Here is a 17,559-nt window from a genome sequence, read left to right as displayed (position 1 = left end):
TCTTCAGGGCTAGTGCACTCCTGCAAGACAGAGCTGACCTCTGCTTTCACACCCAAGCAGACCATGGTCTCTAAGTGAATCTGGAGAAGCCCCCTAGAAAAAGGAGTGGAAAGTTAATGACCACCACGAAAGGCAGGATTTGGCTCACACAGCCCTTTGATGGACGGCAATAGGATGGGGAATAGAGGGACCCAGCTCAGTTTCTCTAAAACTCCTGCCTGGAGGACTTCCTAGGAAAGCCAATATGCAGGGAGAACAAAAAGCACCCTCCTTCACCCTTATCCCTGCTCAGGAGTGTTTCTGACCTCTTACCCCATAAGACAACAGCAGTGAGACTTGGCAGTAAAGGGTCTGTGGAGCATGTTGGAGCCAGTCCCACTGGGACCAGGAGTTTTGGGTGCCACTGCCCAGCTGTCAATAATGCCATGGGCAGGTGGGCAGGGATCCTCGGTGGCAGGGATCTGCTGTGGCAGGGATCGCCAGTGATAGGGATCTGCAGTGACAGAGATCCCCAGGGGCAGGGATCCCCGGTGACAGGGATCCTCAGTGACAGAGATCCCCGGTGTCGGGGATCACCAGATGGCACTGTTACGCGCACTCCCTTTCCTGTAGGGCTCTGCCTCGGATCAGGCAGCCGAGGTTTTTGAGAGACTGATTGTTCTGCTTGTTGAAAACTATTGGTTCTCAGTCTGCCCACAGCGTTGCTTCCTGGGGGAGATTTGATCCCCTCAGAAGGAGGGACTGGGCTTCTCAAATGTAGGATTAACTGTGTGGGTACCTCTGGTTTTAGCTGTGTTACCGATGGTGTCACTTCTGGCAGCTTCATCTCCCAAGGATGAGCAATACTGGCTTCTGCCATCCCGTGGCCGTGGGAAAATTACCCTGCTTTGAAAAGCTGAAGGCTGAGTTGGAAGTTTGGGACAGGGAGTTATCTTTTGCCTACTACAAGGATGCAGTCTATGACGCGCTTAGGCTGAGTCACAGCAGAAATTGTTTCACTTTGGAAAAAGTGAGGTGCGAAGATTTGATCATATCACATGTGAGGCTTTGGTTTTTTCAGGGATGCATGTATGGTTATTAACATCAAAGCACAAGGATGGGGGTAACGCAAGAGATTCTCTTTTAGTTGTTATCTTCTCCACAAAGACATGAAACACTGGCTCTTCAGCTTTCCTCAGCTTTGCTCTGAGACAGGAAAGAAGGTTTTATTAACTTAAGGAACACCAAACACTTATTTTATGTCCAGGTACTGTACTGTCACTGATTAAGTGGATTTTGTGCTCCATCCTGAGGAGGATGGAGAGTTAACGAGCAGAGTTAAGCACATCCCACCCCTAGTGTTTTTTCAAACTGTGAGCCTGGAAAAGGACCTGTGCCCCTAACTGCAGGCATTCTTGGGTCTCTATCTCCAGCACAGACAGAAGGGAAATTACTACCTATGTGAACACACCCACCTTAATGGTGAGCTGGGTACTGCTGGCTGGGGAGCTGTGGAAGTGCAGGCTTTAGCAGAGGATGCGCAGGTTTGCAACCAGGGCTTCCATCGCTAGTGGTTAATGCTTTAGGGATTTTTGTTTTAATTGCTACTGTTCTTGAACTGGCTTTAATCCCATTAGTTCAGGTATGCCTGCAGGAGCTGTGCTTGCACCTTGGATTGCAGGAGAGACATAGCCTTAATGCTGGGAACTAGAGCTCTGCAAGCCAAGCAGTGAGTTTTTGTTGTATCCTGTTTGGAAATGAGAAATTCTTTTGAGACCAATGCTTTTGCATTGGGGATTTATTTTCTGCAGCTGCCAAAAGGGCAGAGAGGTTTCTACTATTGTAGAGCAGGCAGGAGATGGGAAGGTGCAGGAACAGCAGAGTTGATAGCAGCAAGATGACATTGCTACAATTCAGCTCAGCTCTGACTCATGAGGAAGAGTCAGAGGCTGTGAAAGATGAGTGATGCAGCAATAAACTTGGTTTACTGCATTTCTGTGCCTTCCATTGAGGCTGACAGTAAATGCTCTCCTTGTTAGGAACTTTCTCTCTGAGTTAATCTCTCCACACAGACAACTTGATTCAGCAAATCTTTTGCTTTGCTTCATGTAGAGGAAACCTCTTCTTTCATTTGCTGCTGGGCTGGTGCTGCTGCCTGTCACCAGCACTTCAGAAGATGATACCCTGGAATTCCATGAACCAGCCTCTGAGGCTTCTGATGTGAACACCTGGAAGATATGAGCAGAGCGTGAGAAAACTCTGGGATGGGTCTGTGGTGAGAGGATGAACGTGAGCCTGGGCTAGAAAACTGATGGGAAATTGCTCCCAGTCCTGCCCTCCTTCCCCACCTCCTCCACTGCGCAGCAGGGCGGGGCAGACCTTCACCACCACGAGGGATGTGGTCACTGAGGTTCCTGTCCCCAACCCGGGTTTGACCCTACAGGGTGTGATGACACTGTGTGTATTTGTGGCACAGCTCTTACCAGAATGCCAGACATGTCGTGTGGCAGCTGAATGGGGAGACCAAGCCTTCCACCTACACAGCCCCTGCCACCCCTTTGATATGCAATCCTGAGCCCATGGCAGGGTGCTGCCACCTGTCCTGGGGTGCTCTGCCCTCCAGACCCATGTCGGGCCGGGCTGTGGCCCCGCAGTGTCTCGGAACACAGCCTGGAGATGTGGCGCAGCTGCGCTGACGTCAGGCAGGGAAATTCCCTCCCTCCTGCCTGGGGTGGCAGGAGTTTCCCGTGGGAGTTGCACAGTGGCCTGCCAGCTCTCGAGGACAGGCTCTTCTGGGGCCAGAGCTGAGAGACAGCCTCCTTTTGGCCTTGCTTCTGATTTATCACTGTAGTCACTGCTCTGTGTTTTGCCTTCTTCACGTGTGCCTGAATAACCGTAAGGCTTGGCAAGGGAGATGGAGCAATATTCCAAATTTAGTCTCTTAGACCTGCTTCCCTCTGCTCCCTCTTCACAGGGAGAAGTGCCCTGGCTTTTAGTAACAGTGGAAAGAAACCTCTCCAGTGCTCATATCTGCTCTTCACTGATGGTATTACCCTTAGAGTTAGTTTTGATTGATGACTCCTCAAAGGGGAGAAAATGGAGACTGCAGCTTCCAAAATACATGTTCAGCTTCAAGTCTGCTCCTATGCCATCTCCTTCGAAAACAAGGGTCAAGCTTTCTGCTGCCCCCACTTTTGGAGAAAGAAGACACAGTGTGGCCCTCAGTGGTGGGAATGTCTCCAGGAGAGGGGACATCCATGGCTGTACTGAGGTTTAACCAACAGACTGTGATGCAGGAAACTACAACTTTGAGGATCTTGATGGGAGGGTCAGTGAGATAAAGAGGCTGATGGATTAGAAGTGAGGCCAGCCTTAGGCATACTTTTTGGCTTGGCCCAATCCCGTGGAAACACAAAGAGTTGGTGCTTGCAGGAAGCCCAGAGCACAACTGAATTAACCTGCTGAGATGGGTGCTCTGGGCTTTCTCCTAGAACCAGTCTCTGCCCTGGGACTTGGAAGATGGGAAAGCCTAAAGCAAACAAAGGATGCCACTCAGTGTCCCGTGGGAGCTGGAAGTCTCCATAAGCATGTGGGAGAACAGGAAAAGAGTAAAAAGTGCTTTGCTAGAAGCTGTGGGGTTGGAGTAGAAAGGGAGGCAGTGGGAAACTCCTGTTGTAGCTGTTCTGGGTTACTTAAAAGTTTTAATAGTTTCAGGATTGCTCAAGCAGAGAACTAGGGCATGCTCTGAAAAAGCTGCAAAGTAGGTGATGGTGAGGGATGAGAACATGGAAGACTTGAGCTTTTCCCCTCTGAGGCAGTCAGTCTTCCAGCCCCTGTCATCTGAGCTCCTGCTGAGACAAGATCCTGGGGACAAACACTCAAGAAGTGGTTTGTGCCTCATGAAAATATCTGTTAGCCCTGCAAACTATACTGACCTTTGCTGTGAGTGGATGATGCTCTGACACTACAGCTGTGACACAGGAGACACCAGAGGCAACCAGACAGCTCTGAAAGCAGTTCCCATTGTCCTGTTGAGCAGGGCTGGAACAGTGCCCTGTCCTTTGTGTCTTCCTACCTCTGCCTAAGCAGTTATGGCCAGCATAAGGATTGTGCAGAGCTCCAGGTGTACTCACATGGAGATGGCAGCTTGAAGCTGGTGTGTATTTTAAAGCCCACAGTTGTTGGCACTGAGATGTCCAGGTTTAGCTGGAGAAGGATGTGGGGAGTGGTACACTGTGGGGAGTGGTACCTTTGCCATCTTCTCTCCAAATGTGCCTGTAGTGCTGTGCTGGACTGCTGGCTCACTGAGCTGTCATCAGTCCTGAGCCACACTTGGTCATCAGTGACCAAGCATGACCTGCCCAGATGTTGCACAGATGTGGGGAGCTGCTGTCTGGGCTCAGTGCCTCAGGCCCCACCAGCAGGTCTGTGCTCCCCAGGCAGGGCAGTGCCAGCATGGGGGCCTGGGGTATGAGTGCCATTCTTTACTGCTTTGTGACAAAGGTGCTGGGGGGAACGGGCAGGATCGTGTGTAGAATTGCGGTGGTTTTGTTTATTAATTTATTTTTTAAAGTTTGCTCTCCTCCCCATCCCTTGTCTCTCAATATGGAAGGTGCATGGGGGAAGGCTTGAAATAAAGCCAGAAATTTGACACTTCTGAAGCACTGGGATCAGAAATTAGCCTGAGGCAAAATCTGAATTCTTAAGGAAGCTTTTCCCACCATCACAGCATTCCGGTAGATCCTCCAGATCCTGTGAGGGTCATACTCCTGTTTCCTCTTTCCCTTCACTGGAGTTACTGAATAGTTGTCTTTTCTTACTTCTGTTCATAAAACTCCTAAAACCTTAATTCTTTTGAAACCTTTAAACATCCCTAATATTTAGTTAAAGTTGAAAAATGTGCTCAAAAGGCATGCTGATGTGGCTTTCTGTTCCCTTGGATAGCCAAGCTAAAAACATTTTATTGATGGTAGGAGGGATTTAGTTCCTTCTCTTCAACTTTTTCTGACCAAAAAAAATTCCCCAAATATCCCACTTCTTGCTCTTAAAAGAAATTAATTTTAACTTAACAAAAAAAAAAAAAAAAATCCAAACAAACCAACAAAGGACCACAACCACTCCCCTGGAAACCCCAAGCTGTGAATGAATCGTTTCATCCCCTGGCATAAAGGGCGGGTCTGATTTCAGGCAAATCCTGAAGCCAGCAGTTGCAAAGGTGGCTCAGAGCAAAGCATCTTCCTGTCTTCTTCAGCTCCAAGTGGTTCAGAGGTCCCCGGAGCCACGGAACAGGACTGGAGGCGCAGAGATGTCAGGGAACTGCCTCTGCCTTGTGCCCTTTTCAGGAGCGGGGCTGCTCACAGGCATCCTGACCTTGGGTGGCGGTGCGGGGACCATCGTAAATCCCCCGCAGTCTCCTGCCGGGGATATAAATGTTTGCCTCTGCTAAAAGATAATCTCCCGGTCATTTCAGCGCCAGCCCAAGGCGGGAGCGGGTGCGCGGAGGGGTAACGGGAGAGTGTTCCACAGCTGTTTCCTGGCTGCTCGTCTGTCGCAGACGTGGAAGCGGCGGAGCGGAGCGAAGCACCGCATTCCTGCCCACCTACACACATGCTTGGTGCGCTGCCTGCCCGCCGGAGCACCGCGGGCTGGCTGTAAATCCGCTGTCCAGACAGATGCCCGGCAGCCCGGCTTCCTGCGGGACGCGTGCCTGCAGCCCGCACGTCCATCGGCCGCACGCTCCCCGCCGGCAGCGAGGGGCAGCGAGCGCCGAGGGGCTCACCAGCCCCTTTTCCTCTTCAGGTCTGCCACTGAACGGAGCTCCCCCCTGCCTGTGCTCCCAGGGTCACAGAGCCGCGGGCTGGTTTGGGTTGGAAGGGACCTTAAAGTCACCCGAGCCCGACACCTTCCACTAGAACAGGTTGCTCAGAGCTGCATCCTGCCTGGCCCTGAGCACTTGCAGGGATGGGTTGCCCACAGCTTCTCTGGGCAACCTCTTCCACTGCCTCACCCCCCACGCAGCAAAGAATTTCTTCTTAAAGTAAAGAATTTCTCCCTAGATAATTTCTCCCTAAATGAAGTGTACTAGTCCTCATGTACTCGCTCAGACCCCCCTCAGAAATTCCCAACTCTCAAATGTCTCTGGCTCCATCTCCCAGTAGGTTTCCTTTAAGGCAGTGCAAATGAACTTGGGCAAATACCACGGAGCCCCTAGAGCCTCCCAGCTATGCAAGGGGCACTGGCAATTCACACAGGCACACACCCTGTGCTTGTGTTTCCACTGCTGACTGTGCTATGCAACGTGCCTTGCAGCTGAGAGGAGCTGCATGCAACCTCACTGCACTGGTGAATATCCCTGCCCAAATTCCTGGTCGATCAATCCATAGCTATGTGTTGGCTGTGAGCAGGAGGGAGGAAGGCTGTTTGGGTTGCAGGAGAGAAATCAGGACACTCTCTGCTTTTGCAGGGGGCTTTTGTACACTACTGCCACTTCATTTCCATGGCTCTGTTTTCCAGCTGGGTAAAGCAAAAGATAGACATTCTGAGCTACCTCAGAACATGTCCAGATCTTTGTGGGAAGCTGAAAATGTCCAATTCCCTAGGAAAAGCTGGTGTATGCACTGCCAAAGAAAACCAAACCATGAGCAATTTGCGTTTGCCCAACCCCTGGCATGAGGGGTGGCACAGGTCTTAGGCAGTTGGTGGCCCCTTTTGAAGTTTTTGTGGAAATGTCCTTGCTAGAAACGTCTCTCATCAGTGCCTTGTGAGTGAGAAGAGAGCCCTGCTACAAGTCACTATTTCTCATCAGAATTATGTGGTGCTGCTTTTTTAAATTAATTTTTTTTCAGGAGAAGTTATTATTTTGCTGCAAATTGCTAGCTGGAGACTACCACTTCTTAACTGCAGCACTGCAACACTTGAGCAGCACTGCAAACAGGAACCACAGGATTTTGGGTTTGGGCTGCAACAGACTTGTATTTACTGTGCCTGGGGTACCAAGGCTGTGCAGAGCTGTAAAACCAGAGGGCAGCTCCACCCTCGGAGACAGCCCAGCAGCAGCAATGTCAGGAGCTGCCAGTTTTACTTCACAAAGCCCTTGGGATGTGTGATCTGGGCACGTGCTGGGTGAGGAGACTGGCCAAAATCAGAAGAGGGTCTGTCTCCAGGTGGGAGTTATTTCCTCCTCCCAAAGCATTGGCCATTGCACCCAGGACATTCTGGGAGAGACTTCTCCAGCTCCCATGAAGAAGTAGAACAGGATTTCACAAGAACAGCACTTTTCTCATGACATTTCTTTTGCCTTTTAGGTTGAAACCTATGAGGAGAGACAAACTCTTCCAGGCTGTTTGGAGAGCACACAATGCATGACCACTCTTCCATGAAGTCAGCCTTGAGGAGGTAACAGCTAATCCCACCATGGGCATGGTAGACAAAATCCAAGCAGCTCCTGGTGTTTCTCCAGGAGCAAGTACAAGGTCTCAGCAGTGGGTCCAGAGCTCAGCCTGCTGCCTGCATGCATGGTTGGTTATCCATACCCACATGCATGGGTGCAGATTGAAACCACGTCCTGGAGTATGAGAGCACGAACCCAAGCTCTCGCTCAAATGGTCTGGGCAGGGAGAGCACTTCCTTGCTGTGTCTGTGGTTAAGGGTGGATGCTCAAGGCCTAGACCAGAGCCAGGCTGGCAGTGTGGACCATGAGTTGGTGTGGCCCTCTTTGCCCATTCCCTGGAGGTATTTGCCCACAGCCCTGATTTCAGCAGCAGAAGAGGATGCAGCCACTCTGAAGCTCTCCCTGGGCTGCTTTGTGTGTGCGCAAACCCTGCTGTGAATCTTCCTCCCTCCTCCCCAGCAGATTTGGAACTTCCCATACCTCTTCCCCAATAACACAAGCTAAAAGGTTTGATGTTTATTCCAGGGTTCATCCTAAGAGAGAAAAGGAGTTTGATATTACTGTTCTTCCATGGGCCAGGCAGGGCAAGCAGTGTCCAGCAGTAGGGAGCCCTTAACTCCAGTTAATGAACATATCCTTCACGTCCAGCCTCTCTTCCTTGGTGAGTGCCACTTAGTGAAAGCTGCTTGGACTTGGCTGGGGATCAGCCCTGCGAGTTTACAGGATTCACAATTCACAGATGTTAGAAGCTATCAGGCTGAGTGTGGGTGGAGAATGTCAAGTCTGAAATAGCTCTCCTGCCACCCTGGCACAGGCAGCAAAGAAAATGTTTCCACGTGACATTCTTCGAACCAACATTTCCTACAAGGAAAACACAGAGGGGAAAAACAAGAGGCAATTGCTGCCACCTCAGAGGGTTCCTGACTTTTGCTCCAGGGGTGGCTGGAGTTAGTGCTGACACTGGCACAAAATATGCACTATAGGTGAGCTATAGGGCAGTCCCTTACACTTCTCCTCGTCCACACAAACGTATAGGTCTGCTTGAAGATGCAATCCCTCTGGTGCACAGATATGTGGGTGCTATTTTTTTCCTGCTGGAATCCATTTTAATTTAGCTCCTGATTCATATTTCATTCATTCTCCAAACCCACAAAACCAGGATAGGTTTACAGTCTGTACTATTTGGATAAATCACGGAGGGGGAAAAAAAACAGGGGGACAAAACAGGTTGCTTTCCTGAATGACTTTCTGTGTGACTCAAAAGAGAGTAGAAAAGAAGAAAAAGAGGTGGTGGGGAGAGAATTAAAGCCATCTTTTCTTGCTTTCCTGTTTCTTCTGGAAAATCAGATCTGCTTTTCATCTTTGGTAGTTTGTTTTGGTGGATTTCACTCTTATTTCTCTAAGCTTTAATGTCTGACAAAGATATGATTTCTATTTTCTTACTTTTACTTTCTCCTCAAAATCATTGAAAATATTGTGTTTTTTTTAATGTGGAAAATGTATATGTTATTTAGAGGACACCAGAACAATGCAAGATTGTTCTGTTTGTGCATCATCTCACTTTTTGGGGGCAAAATAAAAAGCTATGAAGGGAAAGATTAACAAATATATCTGATAGCTTTCTTGCAGGGAGGAGGGCAGGAAGGGGAGGCAGAGAGGCAAAAGTTTAAAAAAAAGTTATTTTTAATTGAGGAATTTCCCCGTATTTTGTCATTCCGTTTTGAAACTGTGACCACAACAGACTGTGTGAACTGTGTATGCTGGGAGGGAGACTGAAAATTTCCCCAGGCAGCTATAAGCAGGTACTAACCCCAGAGCTGACAAGGGAAGCTTTTAAAGGAGGATGAAATTCAGCACAGGCGCTGCACCCAGCAGAGGAAACTCCGGCCATCTGGAGACGAGGATGACCAGCGGCCACAGCAGTTTGTAAAATTGCAAGAGCTGCCAAAATTAAACTGTGAAGTCAGGCGGGAAGGCAACCAATGACCGGCGAGATCAGAAGTTCAGAGAAGCCCCAGATGAGCTCCCAACAACAAGTGTGGCCAGCGTACACCAAAGTTTATTAAGGATGTTGAGAGGAGGGGAAAATATCTGTGCAGAAGATGCCCAGCTGGCGAGGAGGGAGTGGTGGTGATGCTGGGGTAACTGGATGAATCCCATTGGCCAAGCCCCTGGCAGATCCCACCCATCCGCAAGTGTAAAATAAATCTCTAAAGTTGTACCTCGTGTACCACTTGACCTTATTGCTTTTAGCCTGCTGGCTTTATATCTATTTATTTATTTTATTTCAGTTTGTCCCCAAGGAGGGGCTGGAAGGAAATGAATTTTGAAGCAGCACCTTTCAGCACCTTGCCGTACTACCCTGATCCCTGCATCCCGCGGTGAGTGCGAGCGTGACGTAACCCCGCTATCGCAGCTTTGATCTCAGCCTCCTGATAATCGTTAACTTTCCTGCTATCGGCCGCCGGCAGCTGGGCTGCACGCGGAAAAAATGTGCCGCCCTCTTCATGCTCAGTGGAGCTTATTATTATTTTTGGCTTTCTAACAGGTTACTGTTTAATTATAGGCATCCGTTTAAGATATCCCCTTTTCCTCTTTGGCATTAGAGGGGAAAAAAATATATGATAAATAACACGAAGGCTGATAGTATCTTTCCCTGGTGTTTTGGAGCAGAAGGTTACACTGTGCTTTGGGTAGTGCAGGAATGGCTTTAGGTTTCTGGCGTGTGTTTGTTTGTTTCTTTAAGTGAAAAAACTCCTGGGAATAACATGAGCTGAACTATTGAGCCCTGAGATTTTGGAATTTAAAGGATATATAATTAATTAAAAAGATTCAGAGAAGAAAAAACTGCCTTCTAAGAGAGAGCAATTTTCCAGGAATATTTTTTCCTTCTGTCTAACAGCCAGCGTCAGAGCCTGACAACCACTCTTATTTTAGCTTTGTTGTTACGCCGAGTTTTATAACTTTCCAGCAGATAAAAGAGCATGTCCACACGAGGTGTCACAGTATCACATTGTCGGTTTGTTTGTTTCTCCCAATAGAAGATACTATATTTAAGCATGCAAATGACATGTAGATGGTATTTTTCCAGTCATAAAGTTCGGAGAGGTGAAATCCTCTGGGCACAGTCACTTGTTGAGCTCCTTTATAATACTGGTTTCTGTCTGTGTTTTGCAAAAGCCCTGGCTGGTGTCTTACGGAGGCATTAATCCCTGGAAGAGTTAACTATTAACTCTGCATCCTCCACAGCATGCTGGGGAAGGCTGCCCTGCTGCACAGCTCTGTGCTGGAGAAAGGGCTTGGCCACCATCACCCAGCCCGTGGCATTGCAGGCAGCTTGGTGATCTCTGGGCTTTTTCCCCACTGTTGTGCTTTGTTACGAGGTTTGTGGGGTCTTTTATCCCCCCCTAATCCGGCTGTTTGGTGCCACTGCTGTGTGAAGGTCCTGGGGAGGAGAGTGGAGACCTGGCAGCGAGGAGGGGCCGTGTTTGGGGCCAGCAGAGGGAGAGGAGAGAGGCTGGGAAATAGCGCACGGTCCTTGGCAGCGCTGCCGGGGCACAGGAAGATGGAATGAAGCCGGGGGTATTGGATTCCCCAGGGAGACCTTCCACAACACCAGCCCAGGGCTGGCCAGGCACATGCAGCCATGCTCTGACCTCCTGCAAATCCACCCAGCCCTGCTGACCCCGGCAGGGATGTGCCTGTGGCCAGCACAAAGTGTGGGATTCACAAGAAAGCAGTACCAGAGCAGTGCCCACCCAGCAAGGTGGGTTTGGGCTGACAGCAGTGGAGTCTTTAGCACATTAATGTTTTCACAGCTGGAAGCCCCAGCCAGGCAAATTCCAAAACTGAAAATGAAGAAAAAGGAAAAGAGGAAAAAACCCTGACATTGGAAAGCGAGAAGATGCACTGGGAAGCGTACCTGAGCTCTGGGACAGATTCCCAGCCTGTCAGCTCCTGCCAGTTTGTATCCCACCTCATGCCAAATAGTAGGTTCTGAAAATTGGTGCTGTGGCTCAGGCAAAAAAATCAGCTGGAGCATGAATTAAAAAGAATCCATTGGCTGTATTTGGTAGAACTTTTTAAACAAGCCTTTTAACCCCTGTAAATCTGCCTCATCCAGCAAGTCAGGCCTTACAGCAAAAATGCTGCTCCTCACCACATGCCTGAGCAGCATGATGAGTTTTTATGTGACCATTGCAGTGTGAGAAGCCTCAGGACAGACAGAATTTGTGACACCCCTCAGTCATAAAACCTGTTTGAGATATAGCTCAGTGTCTCATGTCTCAGCTGTTATGCATGTCTGTTTACATGAGCCAAGAGTGGCATTTGTTCAATTGTTAGGGACTGTGCTCTGCCACAGGTCAAAATCAGCTCAAAGCTGATCCCAAAGATACTTTTCTCAGTCTGAGACATAGATAGTCGTCATCTTTAAGCTCCACTGGTTGCATATTCATAATGTGTTATGTGACATTTCTCTGACTGCTTTAACAAAATTCAACAGTTTCAGAATTGCATTTATTCTACACAGTCTGAAACACTTCTGCTTTGATGTGGCAAAATATTTAGCTAATATCAGTGTGCTTCTTTGCAACTTTAAAATTACATCTAGTAATTATCTAACCAGCAAACTGATAACGTTGAGGTATGCTGGCAAAAAAACAATAGTGAAAAATGTTTTAAACCCTGTTAAACTGCTGGGAGGGATGCATGCCACACAGATTTCCCTGTAGTTCGATGTGGAGGGGGAAGAAGTTATAAATTCTAGTTAACTCTAAGATTTGTGGCTTTGATTTACCCACTGCTGTTGCTTCATCTACTTATCTCTTAGGTTTGGGGGTGTCCAGCAAGAGGACACGTGGTAGCCAGCTAAAACATTTCCTCTGTCAAGAGGTGAATGCAGAGCACACTGAGGAGCATTAGCTAATGTGCATTTATGATGTTCATGTGCCTTATGCCTGTCATTTCACATGCCACTGTGAAATTATATATCTATAGAACACAGTAATTCAGTGCCACAGATCAGGAAAAACAGCTGAGAGCCCCGACCCTGTGCTGTGTGTGATTGTTTAAGCCACTTCAGCCTCTGTCTCAATAGCCCAGCTCCCACATTTAGGCTATTAAATTATTTGTAAATGTGTGTATCAAAGCAAAGCATCACAAAAAATCATAGGGAACTCAGCTGGGTCACAGGGCAGCAGCTTCTCCTTCACAACCCCACTCACTGCTGTGTGCTGGAGTTCAGTGCTGGAGCTGCAGCCCAGCTGACAGAGGGGCAAAGGAACAGTGGGTGCTCAGAGGGGGATGTACATCCTTTTGCAGAAGTGAAGGATGCAAATGTAGGTTGTGACTGAAGTGAGGCTGTTTGGACAGGTGTATCCTGAGTCTGCCCATCTTTCTTCTTCTGAGATGATGCTAAAATTCAGCAGACCTCAAGGTCTTTCTCCTTCTACTTCCCTTGTAAAGAGAAATACTTGAAATCAGGAATATGCACACTCAGTGCTCTGGCTCTGGGACTTGGGAAGTGCTGCTGTAACGACAGAAGCACCTGCACTGAAGTGCCAGGCCACTGACCCCCAGAATTACTGCCTTGGATGGTACTGTGGGAGCTCATCCTGTGCTGCAGAAAACCCAGGTCAGGTCTGAGTCATAAAAAGAGCTGATTATCTGAAGCAGGCGGGATTTCCACCTTCCAAGAAGTGCCCACCTAGCTGCAGCTGAAAGCCACTAATGTAAGATGAAAAAGGCACTGTAATTATGATCAAAGTCCAGCTGTTGAGAGCTATGTAATTAGTATCTCTCCCCAAAGCTGCTTTTTTCCCAGCTAATGCCTGGTTGGGGGAGTGATGTTTACAGATAAGTTACTTGTGTTCTTGGAAATAATGGTCATTAGGCTGTGTTTTACCCAGGAGCCCTCTTCTCTGGGGGCTGTTGGGAATGCACCTGCTGGTGCACTGGACTGTAGTCCTGCCTGCTCTGCTCCTCTCTCTCCCCATGCCCAGGCTAATTGATGGCCTCAGGATTTCACATCATTGCTGTGTTGAAGGTGTTCACCGTGGCTCACTCTTCCCTTTTGAATGAAAGGGCTCTCATACAAGCTGCTCTTTCTCCTTTCATTTCTCACTTTGTATTCTCAGCACAATGTGATACAGTCCAGCCTCCCAATTCTTGCTAATAACACAGAAACAGCCCTGAAAGCCACTGCTCTCTGCAGCATCTGTGCTGGAAACCTGATTTCTCAGGCATGGTCCTGGGCTTTAAAGAGGTTGTTAAAACCAAAAAAATCAAACAAAACACCCCAGCCAGGTATGTAGGAAAAAACAAATCTATTTTTAGAAAACAATGAGGGAAACTGTAAGTAATTACTTCAGAGGGGGTATTAGAAATTGGAATGCAGGGGAGTGTTTGGGCCATGGAAACACCACCTACTGGGTGCTGCATCTGGATGGATTTTGGTGAGCAGGGCATAGTTCCAGGCAGCCAGAGCTCCAGAGCTCCAAGAGATCTTTCATCAGGAGCACTGCATGTGTCACTTCAGCTTCCCTCAGTGGCTCCCACACGTATCAGACAGGGCTGGCCAACAGACTGCAATGATCAGACAGGAGTCTGGCCAAGGTCAATGCTGCAACACAGCACAAAGGTGGAAACGGACTGCACCCCGTGCCCATCACTGCCAACAGGCACTAGTGACACTGCAGGCTTCTGTCCCTTGGGCTGGGAGGGGACAGATCCAGGCAGAACCTGCAGTTAATTTGTTCAGAGGTGTTTAGAATGTTCATGGTACATGTTATAAGTTATAATTCCATGCTGATTTACATTGTACCTTCTGCTACAAGCTAATTTGCAAAAGTTTCTCTCAACAAACGCCAGGATTTCTGGTATGAAACAAAGCAAAAGGGCTCAGCTTCAGCTTGGGGAAAAATAAAACCCTCTGCCTTTCAACACGTGTCCAAAAGAGTATTGAAGCCTTCTGCATAAAAACATTTCAATAGTAGTAATAAGGTATGGAGGAGGAAGGAGGGGCTTGGATGAGGAAGAAATCAAGGAAACTTGGCTTTCAGTTTGGTGCCTGGCTCTAATGTGAAAACTTTCCTGGGAACGTGGACATGGTGGTAGGAGCCAGTGGTTATTCTGCCATACAAATTTTGACTTCTTTTTACCTTAAAATTTTGTATCCCATGATCAACACTGAAATAATCAGAAGGAAAGTGTTTTGCTGTAATAGATTTCTGAGGTTGGACTAGCTCTGCTGATAACAGATAACATCAGTTCAAATAGCTTCATGAAAACATCTGTGTCTGTTCTTAGGCCTTACTTGGGAGTTTTTGGTGCTGTTTACAATCACTCCTGTGTAGCAGATTACCTCCCCACAGGATTTTGCTGCTGAGTCATTTCCAATCAGGTGTTTAAATGCCACAGGTGGTCTGATGTGATAAATACCAGTACACACAAGCAAGGGGAATTCAGTTAGTGCATGGAGCTATAAAGAGAACAGCCACCTCCCCAAGTGAGAAGGGGGAAACCCTGCAGTAAGTGATCAGGGCTTCAGCAGGTTCTTTGCAACATAAAAATAAGCCTGCTTACAAAACCTTGCCCTGGGAGGTTCAGTGCCTGTGTGGTTTAGTAATGTTGATAGGCACAAGAGTCACTGCAGGCTGAACAAATGCATAGAAAGAAGCTTGGATTGTGCTGGTGAGCTGGATGTTGCAAACAGCAGTGGCTCAGCTTGTATTGCCAGTAGTGTCTGGGGAGCAGGAGCTGGGGAAAATATCAATGGGATGGCTGGAATTGCTGTCAGTGGGGTATATGAGATGGTGGTAACAAGTGTGGAACTGTAGTTCAGCTGGCTTTGAGAGTTAACATGGGCATTAGGTGGTCAAATATTGCAGGGTTAAAACTCTCCATGTAAAACAACAAAATACCTTTACACAGTTTTCTTGTTGGGCTGTTAATATTTGTGAATTTTCATCTTAAAATATACAGGCTGGAAACATCATTCCTGTTTTTGATGAAAAGGGTGATGCTCTATGTATTCATAGCACTGCAGAAGCTACAGCTTTAAGATTATCACAAGCAAAAATCATAAATCACATTAGGTGTGGCAATGTATTGATAAAATTATAGGGAGCCAACCCTGTAATTTCTTAGCACCCGGCATAGTTACAAAAGCAGAGATCCTGTGAGCGCTCCAGGTAGCATTCCCTTACACACCAGCAGGGCTCCTGACAAACAGTTCATTTGTTCCTGTCTTCCAGGACTATAATCTGCTCTTAATTCTTTGTCCTTCATCTGCCCTGTCTTGGAGCTATTTTGTGACACACAGGAAGGTTTTTGTAAGTGCTCTTATTTCTGAGAGAAGGATTCTCTGCCCTTGGGCTTAGGAATAGCTGCCCTGCCACAGAGTTGCTACACGCTGAAAAATGCAGCCCACATGGTATTTAGCAGAAGAGCTCCTTTTCCTGTAGGAGTACCACTGGTGGCAAAGGTGAGGAGTGGCAGTTAATGCTCAGTATCCAAAACACACCAGATTTCACAGACTGGCTGGGGGGGTAACAAGTTTGGGGAGCTTCAACGAAATTCATATTACAGGAATCTGCACCTAACATCTGCTTTGCTGGTGTTTCTGTTCTGCATTTTAATTATTTACTGAAACTCAGGATGTTGCTGTTTACAGTTTCCTGCTTCTGAAGAGTTCTGTGGACTTTCTGTATTATCATGCTGATTTATTAGATATTTTTTAAAAATTCAGCCTGTGAGAGAAAGCTTGTGAGAAGGACTTTATAAGGCCCCTGAGCAGTTCATAAGGAGTTTGTGTAACTAAAGATAGAAGCAGTTTTTGTAAGAGTAGGTACCTTAGGGAGCCAAGCGTTTTACCTGGCTCAACATAAAATGTCACAAGCCTTTTGCAGCAGTCAGTCTGAGAAGCCTCCTGTTCTAAAAAAGAAGCATGTATTTAATGCTCCCTGTCAGTCCCTCTCTTCTCTCACTATATTTATATGACTAAATGCCCTGCAATGCATAGTTTCCCAGGGCTGAAAATCAGCATGGGCTGCATGATTTCTCTTGCTTTGCTTCCTCTTGGTGTGGGGACCACACTGAGATAGCCCATGTGGGCTGTCCTCTCCCTGCTGCCTCCTCACAGTGGCAAAATTTGGGAAATGCCTGTCCTGTGCGTGCTGGGACAGCAGTAGCTCAGCACCTGCTGCTCAGCATGCAGGGGTGCCCAATGCTCTCCTGGAGGTTGCAGCTGCAGCACATCAAGCACTTGGCAAAAAAACCCCAGGAGCTGTTGGGGCAATCCTGGCAGAGGCACGATCTGACTCCTTGACATGTCAAAAAAGTTCAAATCTCAGCAAGTTTAAAAGAAGCTGCACTCTTGGCAGAGTGTGTTACGGTCCTTAGGACCATGTGCCCTTGATACTAGTGATAGTGATATGGTGCGAGCAGGGAAGAGGCTGCAGGCACCATGCCAGACTTTGAACAGAGCTCAGAGCATGTTGCAGGGCCACAACCCCATCATGAGCCATTGGGGCCACAGCCTTTTGCTCTTTGTGCCACAGTCTCCACTCGTGTTTCCAAGCAGGGCAGCCAGGAACTCACAGAGTCCCCCTGGTTTGGGGGCCCAGCCATACTCGTGATGAACCCTTCATCTGGGGGTTTCTCTCAGGCAAATAAATAAATAAATAAATAAATAAATAAATAAATAAATAAAGCAATTTTTCATTCTGTGTTGTGGTCTCTGTATTGGTATGATGGAGGTAGACCAGTGAAAACTTAGAGATGATGGTTGCACTCAACACTGCAAAAGTTTGGCAGACAATAATTAAGACAGTCCCATTTCTGTGGGAAATACTGAAAGCTCCTTGTAAAAAAAAAAAAATCAATGAAATCAGGTAGATTTCAATCTGTGATAGCAGGAAAAATACTAATGACCAAATCTCAAAAGAGGGGAATTTGATTTTGCAAGCCTCAGGAAGATGAGACCTCTGGCTCTTGCCTCTCCAGAACTTTGCAATTTTCCTTATTAAATATCTAAAATCACTACAGAAGTGCAGTGCTGAAGACCTGTCATAGCTGTATTTTTCTCATGACTGGTACCTCCTGAAAATGACCTTGCCCTTTTTTATTTCTGGGTCTGTTGCTTTATTTCTTTTAATATTCCCTGGCACTGCAGAAATCTGCGGACCTGA

At 47.6% G+C, this 17,559-nt stretch overlaps 1 protein-coding gene across 1 annotated transcript in view; it reads left to right on the top strand.

Moving 5' to 3' along the window:
* Positions 1–9,382: 9,382 nt before the first annotated feature.
* Positions 9,383–17,559, top strand: part of TP63 (tumor protein p63) — a gene marked incomplete at its 5' end in the record, with an annotated part of 96,699 nt that continues 88,522 nt past the window's right edge. Inside the window, 2 exons of the mRNA XM_084212298.1 lie at positions 9,383–9,510; positions 9,661–9,750. Of these exons, the coding sequence (XP_084068424.1) occupies positions 9,503–9,510; positions 9,661–9,750 (98 nt within the window). The remainder of the gene's footprint in view (positions 9,511–9,660; positions 9,751–17,559) is intronic.

The sequence above is a fragment of the Fringilla coelebs genome (genome assembly GCF_963513975.1).
Source record: "Fringilla coelebs genome assembly, chromosome: 10".
NCBI classification, from domain to species: Eukaryota; Metazoa; Chordata; class Aves; order Passeriformes; family Fringillidae; genus Fringilla; species Fringilla coelebs.
Note: the sequence above shows the minus strand (reverse complement) of the source record. Positions and strands in the feature narration are given on the sequence as shown.